Genomic DNA, 13,989 nt, shown 5'->3' with positions numbered 1-13,989 from the left:
ACACTTGTTTCAAAACTATTCGGACAAATTCAAACAGTATGTCGTTTGAAAATTTTCACAAGAACAGCCTTTCTTCAGACTTATTGAATAAAAATCACTTTAACAATAAAACATTATGGAAACCATTTCCCTTATAAGAAAAAGAAAAAAAGAAAAACTATTTTACCTATATCTCATCCTTGCAAAGTATTTTTTAAAGATTTATATATTTACCTATTTTCGTATCTCCATTTAAAAATATTTTTAAACAAATTATCATACAACGTTACCACTAATTACCTATGTCCATTTAATGTTTTATTAATACTATTCATTGAATTCCTTGAATTAAATTCTTTATTTAATTTAAATTATTTTTTCTAATCCAGACTTATCAACTAAGTTATATTGTTGCGATTCTGTGTTAGTTTCATATCTGGAATTTGCTTTGTTTATTTACAAAAATATCGGCTATTTATGTGATGTAAGAAAAGTTTTTGTTTAAAACTTATTCAATAAGGAAAGAAAGTTTAACATTACTTTGTACTTAGTTCATTCTCACTCTTCATTTAAAATTAAGGATCTCAATTTATTTTTAATTATTTTTCATTCCTTCCTATTAAGATTTACAATTATGGGATATTTTAGATGTAGAAAGGGAGATGGCCCCCTGTACGTTCGAAATTTTAAAGGTTTAGTTGAATTATAAGTTATCAAAAACCTAATATGTATTCATAACGTTGGAAGGGAAGTAACTCAAGCCATTCGATATTTTTAATGTTTACGCAGGTTTCTAGGTTTGGTAAATTCCTAATATGCATTTATGATTTATTTATTAATTGAACAAATCCAATTAAAACTTGGCTAACCTATTCAAAATATAAGTTTGTAATGCATATCTTAACCATGATACTAAATTTATTACCAAAGATTTTACCTGTTTGCTATCCAACCATAATTTTCTGAGGTTATGCATGGCTTCAATACAAAATACCAATTCGGAAATTGTTCTTAAATACTTATCTAATAATAATACATATCTCATTAATAAGTATTCTAATAATAAATATATTCTTTAACTCCAAGTATGCTTTACTCCAATGAGAGGGGAGGTTCACCTTGGTTTTTTGGATTTAATCGTTCAGAACAAGAGTATTATTTAATAAGCTAGTATTTTTCAAGTTTTACTGATCTAAAAACAGTATCAATTAATCCCCATTCTTTAATTACTAATTTTTTTTTTTTTTTTTTGTTGAATTCATATTGCTAATTTTTGTTAAGCTATTATATAAAATCATTGAATAAAATAAACATTTTGTGTCTACTAATTCCAGTTTGGATCCTTTCCATCTTCCAAATTAATTTCTTTGCTTCTAGCAGGAACTCGCTGATGTAGTCACTATATTTATTGTAGGCCCAAATACTTTCGAGTCTGTGTATACAAGTTCAGATGTCCTTTTGGAGACTGTCTTTTCAACAATTAAGGAAAAACGTATACATAGGTTTGACTACCACGACATTGTCAAGGAGATTAACTATGCATTGTTCTATAATATCTGTAAACTTGAAACATTAGAAACATTATCAATTAAAACTAAAAACAAATATCAATAAAATAAATTTTACTAATAGTAATAACATCCTAAAAGAAAGAATGCTGCATTATTAGTGGCCTGGCAAGGCCACAAGGGAGACAAATGAAACAGCAAAACTGAAGCTGGCCTGCAAGACACTATATATATATATATATATATATATATATATATATATATATATATATATGTAGGCAAATTTGAGCATATTTTATTAGTTTGAAAAAATAGTTTTTTTTTTACCAATTGTCATAAAATTTAAACCATAGAATAGTATTATAGTATTATAATCTTCAAAAAGCCTGCAAATTTTAATGTAGTTTCATCCCATAGGACCAAAGATATGAGCATTTCAATATTCAATTTGACTACTAGTATAGATATATTCATATATATAGATATACCACCTTTTTTTGGCAATTTGATAAGTTCCAAATCTCCGTAACTATTGATCAGAATTTAACAAATGAAGGCTAGTTGGACTGTAATTGTGTAATGGGCTATATGAGATTTGCCCTTAAGGTCACACATTTAAGTATAAGGATTATTTGATACTGGAGATATTCATTATCGTACCCTATTTTCAAAACAGGGGAGATATAACATGAGAAATATTTGGAATCAAGTCTCCCCTTGCTGTTATTATAGATCATTTGAAACCATAGCAGCAAGTTTAAGTCTCCTCTCCATCAAGGCCAGAAGTTTTGGGAAATATATATTATATGTACAGGATTCACTTCTAAACTAATTAACTGATCATTATGAATTTTGAGACACAGCTGCTGGGTGTAAATGTGGGCAATCTGGGCTGTATTTAGTTTTATGTGAAGAGGGGGCAGCATTTCTTTATGAAAATTCAGGTATCTCCGATTTTTAAAAAATTTTAGCAATGGACATTAGACATGAATTAATGAATATTTCTAAAATTTCAGTTTATTTGATGTATTTAAAAGAGGTTTATTTCATTTTTTTTTTTAATCTTTATATTGTGTTATTTTTATATGAATGATGACATATTCTTTCCATTATTTTGATATTTGTAGATTTTGATATGCCTCTTCCTGAAGATCATGATCTGCGCTGTTTTCAACCAATTGAAAAAGCACACAGGTAAGTTATTCTCATGCAAGAGTGAGGTGGAGTACTAGTGTTGCATATTAGGGACCCTACGTCAATAGCGATTAAGTCAGCTAGTGTGGATTTTGACAAAGAGTCACACTCAGTGCATATCATGATAACTCAAATCTGCAAAACAATTGTTCCTAGATAGGTGACGTAAAGTTGAGATGGTGAGGGGTGGGGGCAGGTTAAATGGTAGACAAAATAGAGGTATGAAGAGATGACCCATGATGTCAGGTTTTTGGAGCTGAGAAAAAAACTTTTCAAATCAGTTTTGTTTTTGTTTTTTTTTGTTTTTGTTTTTTTTTAAACTTGGAAGGCCACTTAAGGATAGGGATTAATGAATGTAAGGTGATAGTATAATAATTGTTAATGGTGTAAATTGGGTAGAATTTGTATTATTTAAGGGGACAGCTGAACTTGTTTACATTGGACTTGAAGGCTACCATATTGTAATTGGCCGGGAAGCAGACCAGTGGAACAGTGTTCCACAGGCAGGCAGTTCTAGAAAAAAAGCTTTGTTCATGGAATGTACATTTAGACTTAGGCACAGATAGAGAGTGGGGGAAATTGTTGATAATGGTTGTAACTAGTCAAGTGTTTTTGTGACAGTTTGGCAAGGGTAGGCATAAATTGGAGCTCAGATGATTACTTGTAATGAAACTAACGATATAGCTGTTGGAAAGAGGTTGCAGGAAAGAGGAAGGGCATCAGTTACTAGATTTTAAAGCTGATTTTGAACTCCATCAAGGCAGGATAGGACGCAAGATGTGGAAGCGATACAATACACACTATTGGTGATGCTGTTAGAAACTTTGATAATCCTAATTACAAAATGTTGCTCTGATATCGCTGTCAATCACTCGTTTCAGTTAAGAAGTTAAAATAATTAGTGAAGAGAACGTTAGTCTCTCTGTTCCGAGTCACCCCCCCCCCCCCCAATTTTTAAGAAATCCCCTGGCGAACATCTCCTTGCCTCTTTCCTGCATGAAAAGAAGCTTATTGTATAGCAACCACTAGATAAAACTGCAATACTGAAGAAAACAAACTCAAGTGCACTGTATGTATACAGAGTTTCTTTGATGAAAATGTTGTATTAGATTACAGCACATACATCGTGTGATCGAAGTTGTTCAAACTGTGGAAGGTTGTAGTTTGAGTGCTCACTCGTGCATTGCTTCGCTCTGTGACTTGAAAGCTGATGATGCTCCAACAATCTCTTATTCAGAAACTTATTTATGAGCTCAAACTTTTTTTTTTTTTTTTATACATTTTTAGATGTTTATATATAGTTCCTATAGTGGGAAGATGTGATACATGGTCGGGAAAGTGAGATTTGAAAATCCAGTGCCCTAGGTGTGGCAAAAACTCACTGCTGATGCAATTCTTTACCTATATAAAAGCCAAGAACGTCCAAAGATGGAGTATTGTTGCCACATCTGGGCAGGAGCTGATAGAAGCAGCTTATCCTGCTTTGACAGAGTTCAAAATAGACTTCGTAGCCTAGTGGGAGATGCCCTTTTCTCTTCCCTGCAACCTCTTTCCCACAGAAGAGACGTTGTAAGCCTGTCTTTGTTTTATTGTTATTTTCATGGCAAGTATTCGTCTGAGCTCCAATCTCTGGTCGCCAATCTTTCACGAAAAACACCTGTCTAGCTGAAACCACTGTCAATAATTTTCCCCACTCTTTACCTATGCCTAAACCAAAACATAGATTCCATGAACAAAGCTTCTTTCTTAGAACTGCACACCTGTGGAACTCTGTTCTGTTTGCCTGCTTTCCAGCTGACTACAATTTGGTTGTCTATAAGTCCAACATAAACAAACTTTTGATGAACCATCCCTTTAAGTAATCCAATTTACCAAATTTCCATTACTAACGATTACTATGATATTATCCCATTCATTACTGTACACTCAATAATCCTTTTCCTTGAGTGGCCTCTGGGCCTTGATAAGTGGTTACCCCCCCCCATGTAAAAAAAAAAAAAAAATCCTTGAACGTACCTGACTTTTATATAGACAGAGAAATGCATCAGCAATGAGATATTTAATGGAGCAGTAGAAGGATCCCATCATTTTTCCAGCAACTTTGGCAACAGATTTGATGTACATGTTCCATTGAGATCAAGAGTAAAGGTCAAGCCCAGAAGCTTGTCAAAATATGGAGCCTCCCCATGACGAGAGCCATTCATTTCAATTGATGCCAGACAGGGGATCAGAACGTTGATGATATAAAGATAGAAGCTTGGTTTTAGATGCATTAAAAGTAACCAGCCACCTCTTTCCTCATTGTACCATGTGATCAAGATGAGAGGAGAGAAAATCAGAGAGAACTTTGTCATTTACGGCCTTTGAAGTGTTGCCATAGATGGTAGTGTCGTCAGCATAAATGTCTACGAATGATCTTAGGATGTGATTTGGGAGATCATTAATGTACATCAGAAAGAGAGTTGGGCCCAGGACAGACCCTTGAGAGGTTCCAGCATTAATACTATGAGCTTCTGATTTCTGCCAATCAACCACTATTATAAACCTATCAGAGAGAAATAATTTAATAACTGAGAAGACATTTCCAGCTATACCATAGCTGGAGATCTTGTGAAGTAGGTCTTTATGCCATACCGTATCAAAGGCATTTGATATGCTAAGTGCTAGAAAGGAAGCCTCCATTGAGAGATTCGCTAATCCTATAGGATATAACCATATCTGCTGTAGATCCAGCAGAACGGAAACCATATTGCATGTCACTAAGAAGGTTAATTTTGCTGAACCATCAACCTTCAGAAAAGTTTCATGGGTCCTTGTGGCAAAACGGATAAAGTAGAAGGTAAATTCGGTTTTTATATACACCTGAAGAAGGTCGGCGGTTGTATTGGCTGAAATATTGTGAAAATAACACTCAAGATGAGAACAGTAGTCTAAATAGTACAAATTATTTATCCTCATCCTCAAAATTTAAAAAAAAAACATATTATCCCTTAACAATTAATGGTAAAAAAAGGAAGGTAATAAATAAAACAATATAATTTTTTTTAGCTATTTGTATACTTAGTTGTTTTTTCTTTTTAATGTCAGTTTAATTACATTTGGTTCATAATCGAATTCTAATTGTTTTTCTCTTTTTTAATCATTTTTCATCCAGAAAATAAAATTTTCTTTTTAATTTTGAGTTTTTTTAATTTTAAAATTAAATTGTTTTAGTTCTTTTTATTGCTTTTAATTTGTCTACAAAATGAATATGATTTATTATATTTTTGATAACCAAGATCTAGATTATGGTTTATCGATAGATAATGATATTGTACACATGAAACGGTTCCGTATGTAAATTGAGTTGAGATCAAATTCTAATTTTCATACAATAAGATATTTTTGTGATATATCTTCGTTTCTTTCAGTATATAGTTACACTTATATCTGTTCATTTTGTTTTAGCAACTACAATTTCGATGTAGGAAAGAAGTGTCCAACAGCTGAAGTGGAAGTTCAATTAAGAGCCCAACGTTTGGTCAATCATGGCAAATGGATTGTAGAAAAATGCTCTGAGTAAGTTTTTTCAAGTGAATCCTTTGCAAATATGTTTCAATTCTCTCCGTTTTTATTCTGATTGCATATCATTGGTATACAAAATTAGATACCTGTTTAAAAAATCTATAAAAAAAACATAAGTCAATCATCAGACTGCATATAAGAATGGGTCAAAGCATTATTTCTCCATAATTAAGTCGGAATTTTCTTTTGAAAGGAACTTTTCTCTTTTATCACCGGTTTTGTGTTTTGAGCAAAAGTATGGCCCCCTATAAATCCGAGTTTTGTCTTTTATTCCTTTGAAGTTTTGGGAATTCTCATGGTTAGTCTCCTCTTTTTCCCAATAAAACCAACCATGCCTATCGCTTCTTCTTGATCCTCTCCCAGGCCCCGCATATCGACAGCAGACAGAGCAGACCTTCTGTCTTTTAGAGGTGTGTGCATTAGAAGAATTACTACTACAGGCAAATAATTCAACAATATTTCAAACTAGCAAGATTAGCCTTGTAATGGCTATGATTTCACATTAATTGCTTAAAACCATTTAGAAATAAGTTTCCTTATATAAATAAAACTACTTGAGCAGAGTACATGATTTTTGGTATATAATATTTTTGTTCTATCATAGGTACATACATTAAAAAGATTTTTCTGTATTTTTGTTTTTTAATATCGGTCGAATTCAAGACAACCACTGAAAAAAAATTATATCAGCTTTTTTAAAAGCAATAATATATTTTTTACATGATGAGCCCAAACCAGATTTTCCCTCAGTCAAAGGATGATTTCGTGAGCATTCTGGAAGATTCATGTTTTCTAATTTGTGTCACTGTACTTAAAATATTGTAGATAAAAACTTATATACACAGGATTTTAACAATAACAACTTATTTTTGCAGGTTTTCCTCTTAAGTATGTTTTTAGTAGCTATTTTCTGCAACTTTTTTCAACCACAAATCATATTTTCCATGTACTGACCAACACCTGGTTTCCCAGGAATGTATAATTTCAGCAGAGTTTAGGCCTCCTTAGTTTTCTTCTTTTTTTTTTTTTTTTAATCACTGTACTTAAAATATGTTGACATAAAATTATATGAAGTCACTTTGTTTCTTGTTCAGAATAACCTTCTATACCGAAGAGCAAAAATGTAAAAATATCTTTCCAATGTACATACCTGTGTCATATTCTAAAAATCATATAAATCGATCAAGTAGTTTTAGTTTTAAATAAGAAAATCAAATTTTATGAGTAAGCAAAAAAGAGACTATCCTTGTGTTGTCATCTTGAAGAAACAAGGGTAGATAACTCTTCAATAATTCTAACGCGATATCAGCCTTGTAATGCATACAATTTTCCATTAACCACTTGAAATCATTTTAGAATAGAACTACATTAATTTCCATAATTCTTGTATATGACCTTTCCATTATGTCATGAGTGCATACATCATAAATATTTTTCTGTACTTTTGTTTTTTAATACAAATCGAATTTTGAACAGCCAACTTTCTTGAGACACATGTCTCACTCTTTTATAATAAACTACCGGGGGTGGCGGGGCTTTGCCCGGTTGTAAAATATGTTCAAATGTGATATTTTAATTTGTCAAGATTTTGTATATATTATTATAGTGTTGTGATTTCAAAAGTAAAAAAAAAAAAAAATAATATTTGGGTGCCACCAGGTAGAATCGAAACCAAAAGCAAAACTAGCATTCAAAGCTGGTGACGTTACCACTGTACCAACGTGACATGCATGTGAGCTGATGAAAAATAAACCAAGATGAATGTACAAAATGTATAACGATTTTTTTCAATTTTTACCTCTTTTTGACCCTTAAAAACTATTTTAACTGGCTAAATACCCATAAAAGAATGGTCCATAGAAAATCTAATCATTTGAGGTTCCTAGCGCCGCTCTGCAAATTTTAGTTTTGGAAGAAATAGTTTGAAAATATGGAAACATACAGATATAGTCAGTTTTATAAATTAAATTTAATCTAAGAATTCAATTTTAAAGAATATATATATATATATATATTTTTTTTTTCGAATTACATTTTGAAATTTGGCTTCTTTTTCAGGTAGATATTCGCACAAAATAGGTTTTTATTGCCTAATCATGTTTTTTTTTTTTTACATTTTTTTTTAGCTTGCGACTATTATCTATGCAAGTGACAAAATCTGGGCGTTTACATTTCCAATCTCCAAGCAACCAACCACCAATACAGAACCACCAGCAGCAGCAGCAGCAACAACAACAACAACAACAACAATATCGTGTCTCCTGCACCAATAATACAGATGGAAAAGAGAACAAAGGTGAGTCTGTATTGAGCTTATTGTTATTTATATGTTGATCTCGTTTTTAAACAATTCTATAATAATTGTCCCATAAAATGTCGATATATTATGTTTCCTTAATTTTACTGTTGCAACTTCACAACATATATTTTATTTTATATCTGTCTGCTGTTATAACTTGGTGTGTGTGAGTTTGTTCTTTATGGACTTTGATATGGCTGAATTAATTTTTTTCAAATTTCACAAAATTTACTTTGTATCTGGGAGTGTACTTAGATAGGTTTTGTATCAGAATGCACTAATAAGTATCAAAAATTGATAATCAAAAAAAAATCTGATTAAAGAAGGAACAGTCCGATTTTGACTAAAGTTAACTCTCTGATGCAGCCTAATATCACAAGAGTCAAAAGGCTCAGCATATAAAATCAACAGTAAGTTCTTTGATATGACAGGGGCGCGTTCAAAATGAATGTTTCTGTTTAGAGTACAATTGAACCATGATACTTGACTTTTGCATTTTAAACTTTAATGCAAGCAATTTTATAAAATCAACACTAGGTTCTCTACAGTGCAATGTAAACTACAATGTATTGCGGACTAAGTCACTTTGGAGAGGCCTGTGAAGCTTCTTCTTGGTGCAACGTGGTTGGTCCCGACTGAAGCAAGCAATCAATCGATTTGATGTAAAGATGATCGATTTCACCGATTTCAATGACAATAAAAATATTGAAAGTGTAGAACATTCGTAAAACATGAATCAATAGCTATTACATTATGCATGCGTAGTGTAATAGCTATTTGTTCATGTTTTAATTTTTAGCCTTGCAGCAAATGTCTTCATAGCTTAGGTATTAACATCAAAGAAAATAATAAATTGTAAGCTAAACGTTTTGGTTTCGATTCTTGGTGGTGGATTCATTTTTTAAAAAACTTTTTAAATTATTATTATATATTGGGTCCAATATAATATAATAATAAATACGAAATCTGCATTAATCAAAATATCATATTTAAGCATATTTTACGACCGGGCAATGCCTGGCGGCCTGCTAGTTTATATATATAAAACTCAGGATAGGATATGTTTATTAAATCCTATTTCAATTGTCAGTTTATGTTTCATGTAGCTAAAAAAAGTTTTTCCCAAACGAGCAGCTTATATATATGCATTTCCTAATTTTAATTTGCAGCAAAAACATTCATTAGTAATTTAGTTTGTCTTATTTTTTCTTATTCTTGCAGGTGACATTGGTCATAGCAATGTCGACAAAAAACCAGGTCGTCAAAATGTTGCAATACAGGTGAGTCAAAGGAATATTCTTATAACTAACATTGGTAATTTTATTGAATGCATTTTGATTCTAAGAATTTCTTTTAAAATCTAACGTTAAGAAATAACAATGAAATGTGAATTTGCATTTAATTTTCACTTAACAAATTAATCTTTATCCATTTAGTTACATTGGCTGTAGACCAAAATCCATTGTATTTTTACTCTTTCAAGGATCAGAAATGTTATGTATGGATTGTAATTTTGTGTTTCCCCAAAATTTGTCCTGTTTTCACTTGTAATTCAAGAATTTTCCCTCCTGGAGCTTTTTAATACAGAAGAGTAATCTCTTCTATTTTTTAATAGCGCTAATTTTTTTTTTTTTTTTTTTTTTACTCTGACATATTTACAATTTCAAACAAAGAGTTTAAGTGATTCTCCAGATTAACCCTAATATAGAATATTTCACATGAAAAGAAAATATCACAAAGCCTTTACGTACTTACCTATTAGGGTAAAAAAGACAGTACACCAAAATTTCAGTAAATTCATTCAGTATTTTTGGTGTTAAACCATAAAGTCACGTTTTATCAATGAAACTTTTTCAGCATCATTTTCAGCAGTATTAAAGGGAGATAATTCAAATACTAATTCAAGCAATTTTTTGTTTGTTTTTTGAAAATGGCAACCAGAAATTTTTTGCCGATAAAACTTGAATTTAATTTTTAAAAGCAAAATACTGGATTCATTCATGTAAATTTTGGTCAAATGCATAAGTCAATAAAATCAAATACTAATAATAAAATGAGTCTTGTTTATTAATATTATCAAAACCGTTTGCCAGTTATATTTCTTTTCCACTAACAAGGCACATGAAAGTGAAAATTTGCCAATATTAAAAATGTAAGTGTGTTTATAAAAACTACTTCAAAGATATTTAAAATGTGTTTTATGAAGAAGAAAATTTCTAACATGTTTTTATTAATTTTTGTTTTGTATTTAAATATATATTTTAATGTTTGTAGGAATTTAAAAACTTCTTTTATTATATAAAAACTTATTATTGTAGATTAACGTTGTCAGCTCTTTACATCGAGTGACTTGCTTGTCTGGAGTGATAAAAAGTTTTTAGATATAATAAGAAAAAATATTTGGTGATATAATGAAAACAAATATTTGGAGATATAATAAGAAAAAATATTTGGAGATAGAATGAAAAAAATATTTTTAGATATAATAATAAAAAAAAATATTTTTAGATATAATAATAAAAAAAAATATTTTTAGATATAATAATAAAAAAAATATTTGAAGATATAATAAATAAAATATTTGGAGATATAATAAAAAAATATTTGGAGATATAATAATAAATAAAATATTTGGAGATATAATAATAAATAAAATATTTGGAGATATAATAATGAAAAAAATATTTTTAGATATAATAATGAAAAAAATATTTGGAGATACCTATTTAATATAAAAGTACATCCTGTATTGATTAACAATGCAAAAAGTGATTCTTTAAAGTTTAATTTCTGAACAAACTTTTAGGAAGGTATTTTTTCTTTGTTTTCCTGCTTTTTTTCTATATTCGTTTTTGTTCTATTATTTACTTGTTTTCTTTTCTTTTTGTCTTGTTGGTGTCTCATTTTGCCTTGTATTCATTTTCAAATTTGACTACAACCTTTGCTCTTAGTTAAAGATTTAATTTCCTTGTGTTTTTGAATCTTAAAATTAGCAGTGACACATTTCTATATTTTTCCGTTAAAACTTTGAATTTGATTTTTTTTTTAAGGCAATTATTCAAAAGCAAAATCAAAATCCTGACAAGAATTCTCCTGATAAAGAAGTAAAGAATATCAATAAGCAATTGGTAAATATTTCCATTTCTTTTTCTTTCTTTTCACTTTTACATATTTTGGGTAGACCTGCAGGGGTTCTCAACCGGGGTCCATATGGACCCTAGGGGTTCATGGAATATTTCTGGGGGTCCACAGGCAAAACATAACAACATTATCATAATTATTATAGTTGTTGTAGAATACTTTATTTGCATTAAATTAGTTTTCATTTAAAAATAAAGCTTAATTATATAATATTTATTTGATTATTAAAACCTCAAAATTTATATTAGTGAAAAATAGAAGATCGTCTTATGACCAATAGTTATGAAGGGGTCCAAAGATAAAAAGAAGGGAAAAGGGGTCCATGAGTAAAAAAAGGTTGAGAACCACTGACCTAGAGTATCCTCTGATGCAGCAAAATAAAGATACATGTTCCGCGTCATCTCTTTCCACTAGATAATGACAAATTTTCCAAAGAGAAAAAAAACAGCACTTATCCAGTTTTACCCCAACATGAAAAAATTATAATTGCAGAAAAACTTTATTGTGTGCATATTGTGTGTTGGGATGATTCCAATATTTTTCCCGATTCCTATACAATTACAGGTTCAGATACAATTACTGATTCCAATTCTTTATAAATCTCTAAAAATTTAACTATCAAGTTGCTATTTTTTCTCGATTACTCTAAAAACTAATGTTAACTGTACAGATATTTTCTCAAGCGTAAAAATACACTTTTGTAGGATGATAAGTAGATTTTAGTTTTAGTCGTCGTTTAGAATTAATGAATAGTTACTATTTTATCATTACTGCCAGCAGTTGGAGAATTTTTTTAAATAAAATAAAAAAATACAATTAAAAGGATCGTTTTTGGCATCGGAAAATAGGCACAAATTTTTCTGATACGCCTAAAAGTTCCATTTTTTAATTCCAATTCTGATTAATCGTCCCAACACTAGTACATATGTTAGGTTAAAAAAAATGTCTGTACACCAAAATACATGCAAATTCATCCAATATTTTTCTTTTTATAAAATATAATCAGATTTGGTCAGTAAATGATTTCAAACCAATATTACTATGATGGTTGTGTTGAATTGTGTTCCTTCGCCATTGAACTTAATATAAGCAGAAAATGACAGACGAGACATTTTGCCATTAAAATGTGTTGTTTTTTTTTAAATACTTGAACTTGCATAATTTTTGGTGTAGTGTCTCTTTTAAACTTAACATGTAAGTACATGATAAAATTTTTTGTGCCATTTTATTTATTTTCTTTTTTTTTTTTTTAACACGGTGGTCACCACTTATCACGGCCCGGAAGCCACTCAGGGATAAGGGTTATTGCAAGTACAGTACGTTAGTGTGGAGATTTGATGAAGTGTTTACTTAAGAGGGCGGTTCATTAGGAATTTGTTAACGTTGGACTTGAAGACATCCAAGTTGTAGTCAGGTGGGAAGCAGGCAGACGGAACAGAGTTCCACAGGCGTGCAGTTCTAAGAAAGAAGCTTTGTTCATGGAATCTATGTTTTGATTTAGGCACAGATAAAGAGTGGGGGAAATTTTTCACAGTGGATTCAGCTAGATGGGTGTTTTTTTTTACAAGTGGTTTTTAATGTTGGTATAAACCTTGATAAACATCAAAATAGCTTCTTGTTTGGTATGATGAAGGGGTCATAGGGTTGAAGTAAAAGATGTGGCACATCTAACCACAACTTTTACTTCTTTAAATAAACCGTAGTTTGTTCTCTTGTTATTGTGAATAAAATGTAATATTTCTTAATTACCAACATTGCTATTTTCACGGATGAGGATTTTCTGCAAATTTGCGTAATTCCAGCTTTGTTAGAGCAAAATTTTCCAAATTTATCCAGATACATAAAAACAATTTATTGATATAAAGTTGAGGAGAGTCTTTTTTTGCCTTTTCTTTATGTTCCGTATTTATTATTGGATATCCGGTTTAGCAAACAATTTGCGTTTAAAAGTTGGACCTTTCCACCTTATTTCTATACTTCAATGAAAAGTATACACTTTTTTCTTTTTTTACTTCAGTTGAAATTCTCAGAAACCATAATAAGAAACTTTAATAAAAAAAAAATCAAATTTTATGACTAAATGAGGAGCGACTGTCTCATGACACTGTTTTGAAAACAGTCTGAAAGAATAAGAGAGATAACTCCAAGTAATTCAAACATGTGATATTTTAGAAAGCCACCTTTTAAATGGGGAAGGAAGGAGCATGGGGAAAAACTCAAATCTGCTTAAAAATTATTTTCTTTATAAGAATAAAACTACTTGGTCAATTTACATGATTTTTGGGATACATTATTTATTTTCTG

At 30.5% G+C, this 13,989-nt stretch overlaps 1 protein-coding gene across 6 annotated transcripts in view; it reads left to right on the top strand.

Moving 5' to 3' along the window:
• Positions 1–13,989, top strand: part of LOC145286266 (uncharacterized) — a 281,380-nt gene that overhangs the window by 249,288 nt on the left and 18,103 nt on the right. For all 6 annotated transcript variants that reach the window (XM_080135098.1, XM_080135099.1, XM_080135100.1 and 3 more), the window contains exons 14-18: positions 2,615–2,681; positions 6,129–6,239; positions 8,372–8,541; positions 9,766–9,824; positions 11,595–11,672. In XM_080135098.1, the coding sequence (XP_079991224.1) occupies positions 2,615–2,681; positions 6,129–6,239; positions 8,372–8,541; positions 9,766–9,824; positions 11,595–11,672 (485 nt within the window). The remainder of the gene's footprint in view (positions 1–2,614; positions 2,682–6,128; positions 6,240–8,371; positions 8,542–9,765; positions 9,825–11,594; positions 11,673–13,989) is intronic.

Source organism: Euprymna scolopes, chromosome 10 (assembly GCF_053919585.1).
Source record: "Euprymna scolopes isolate OS-2025 chromosome 10, ASM5391958v1, whole genome shotgun sequence".
Taxonomy (NCBI): Eukaryota; Metazoa; Mollusca; class Cephalopoda; order Sepiida; family Sepiolidae; genus Euprymna; species Euprymna scolopes.
This window is presented reverse-complemented; position numbering and strand designations above follow the sequence as displayed.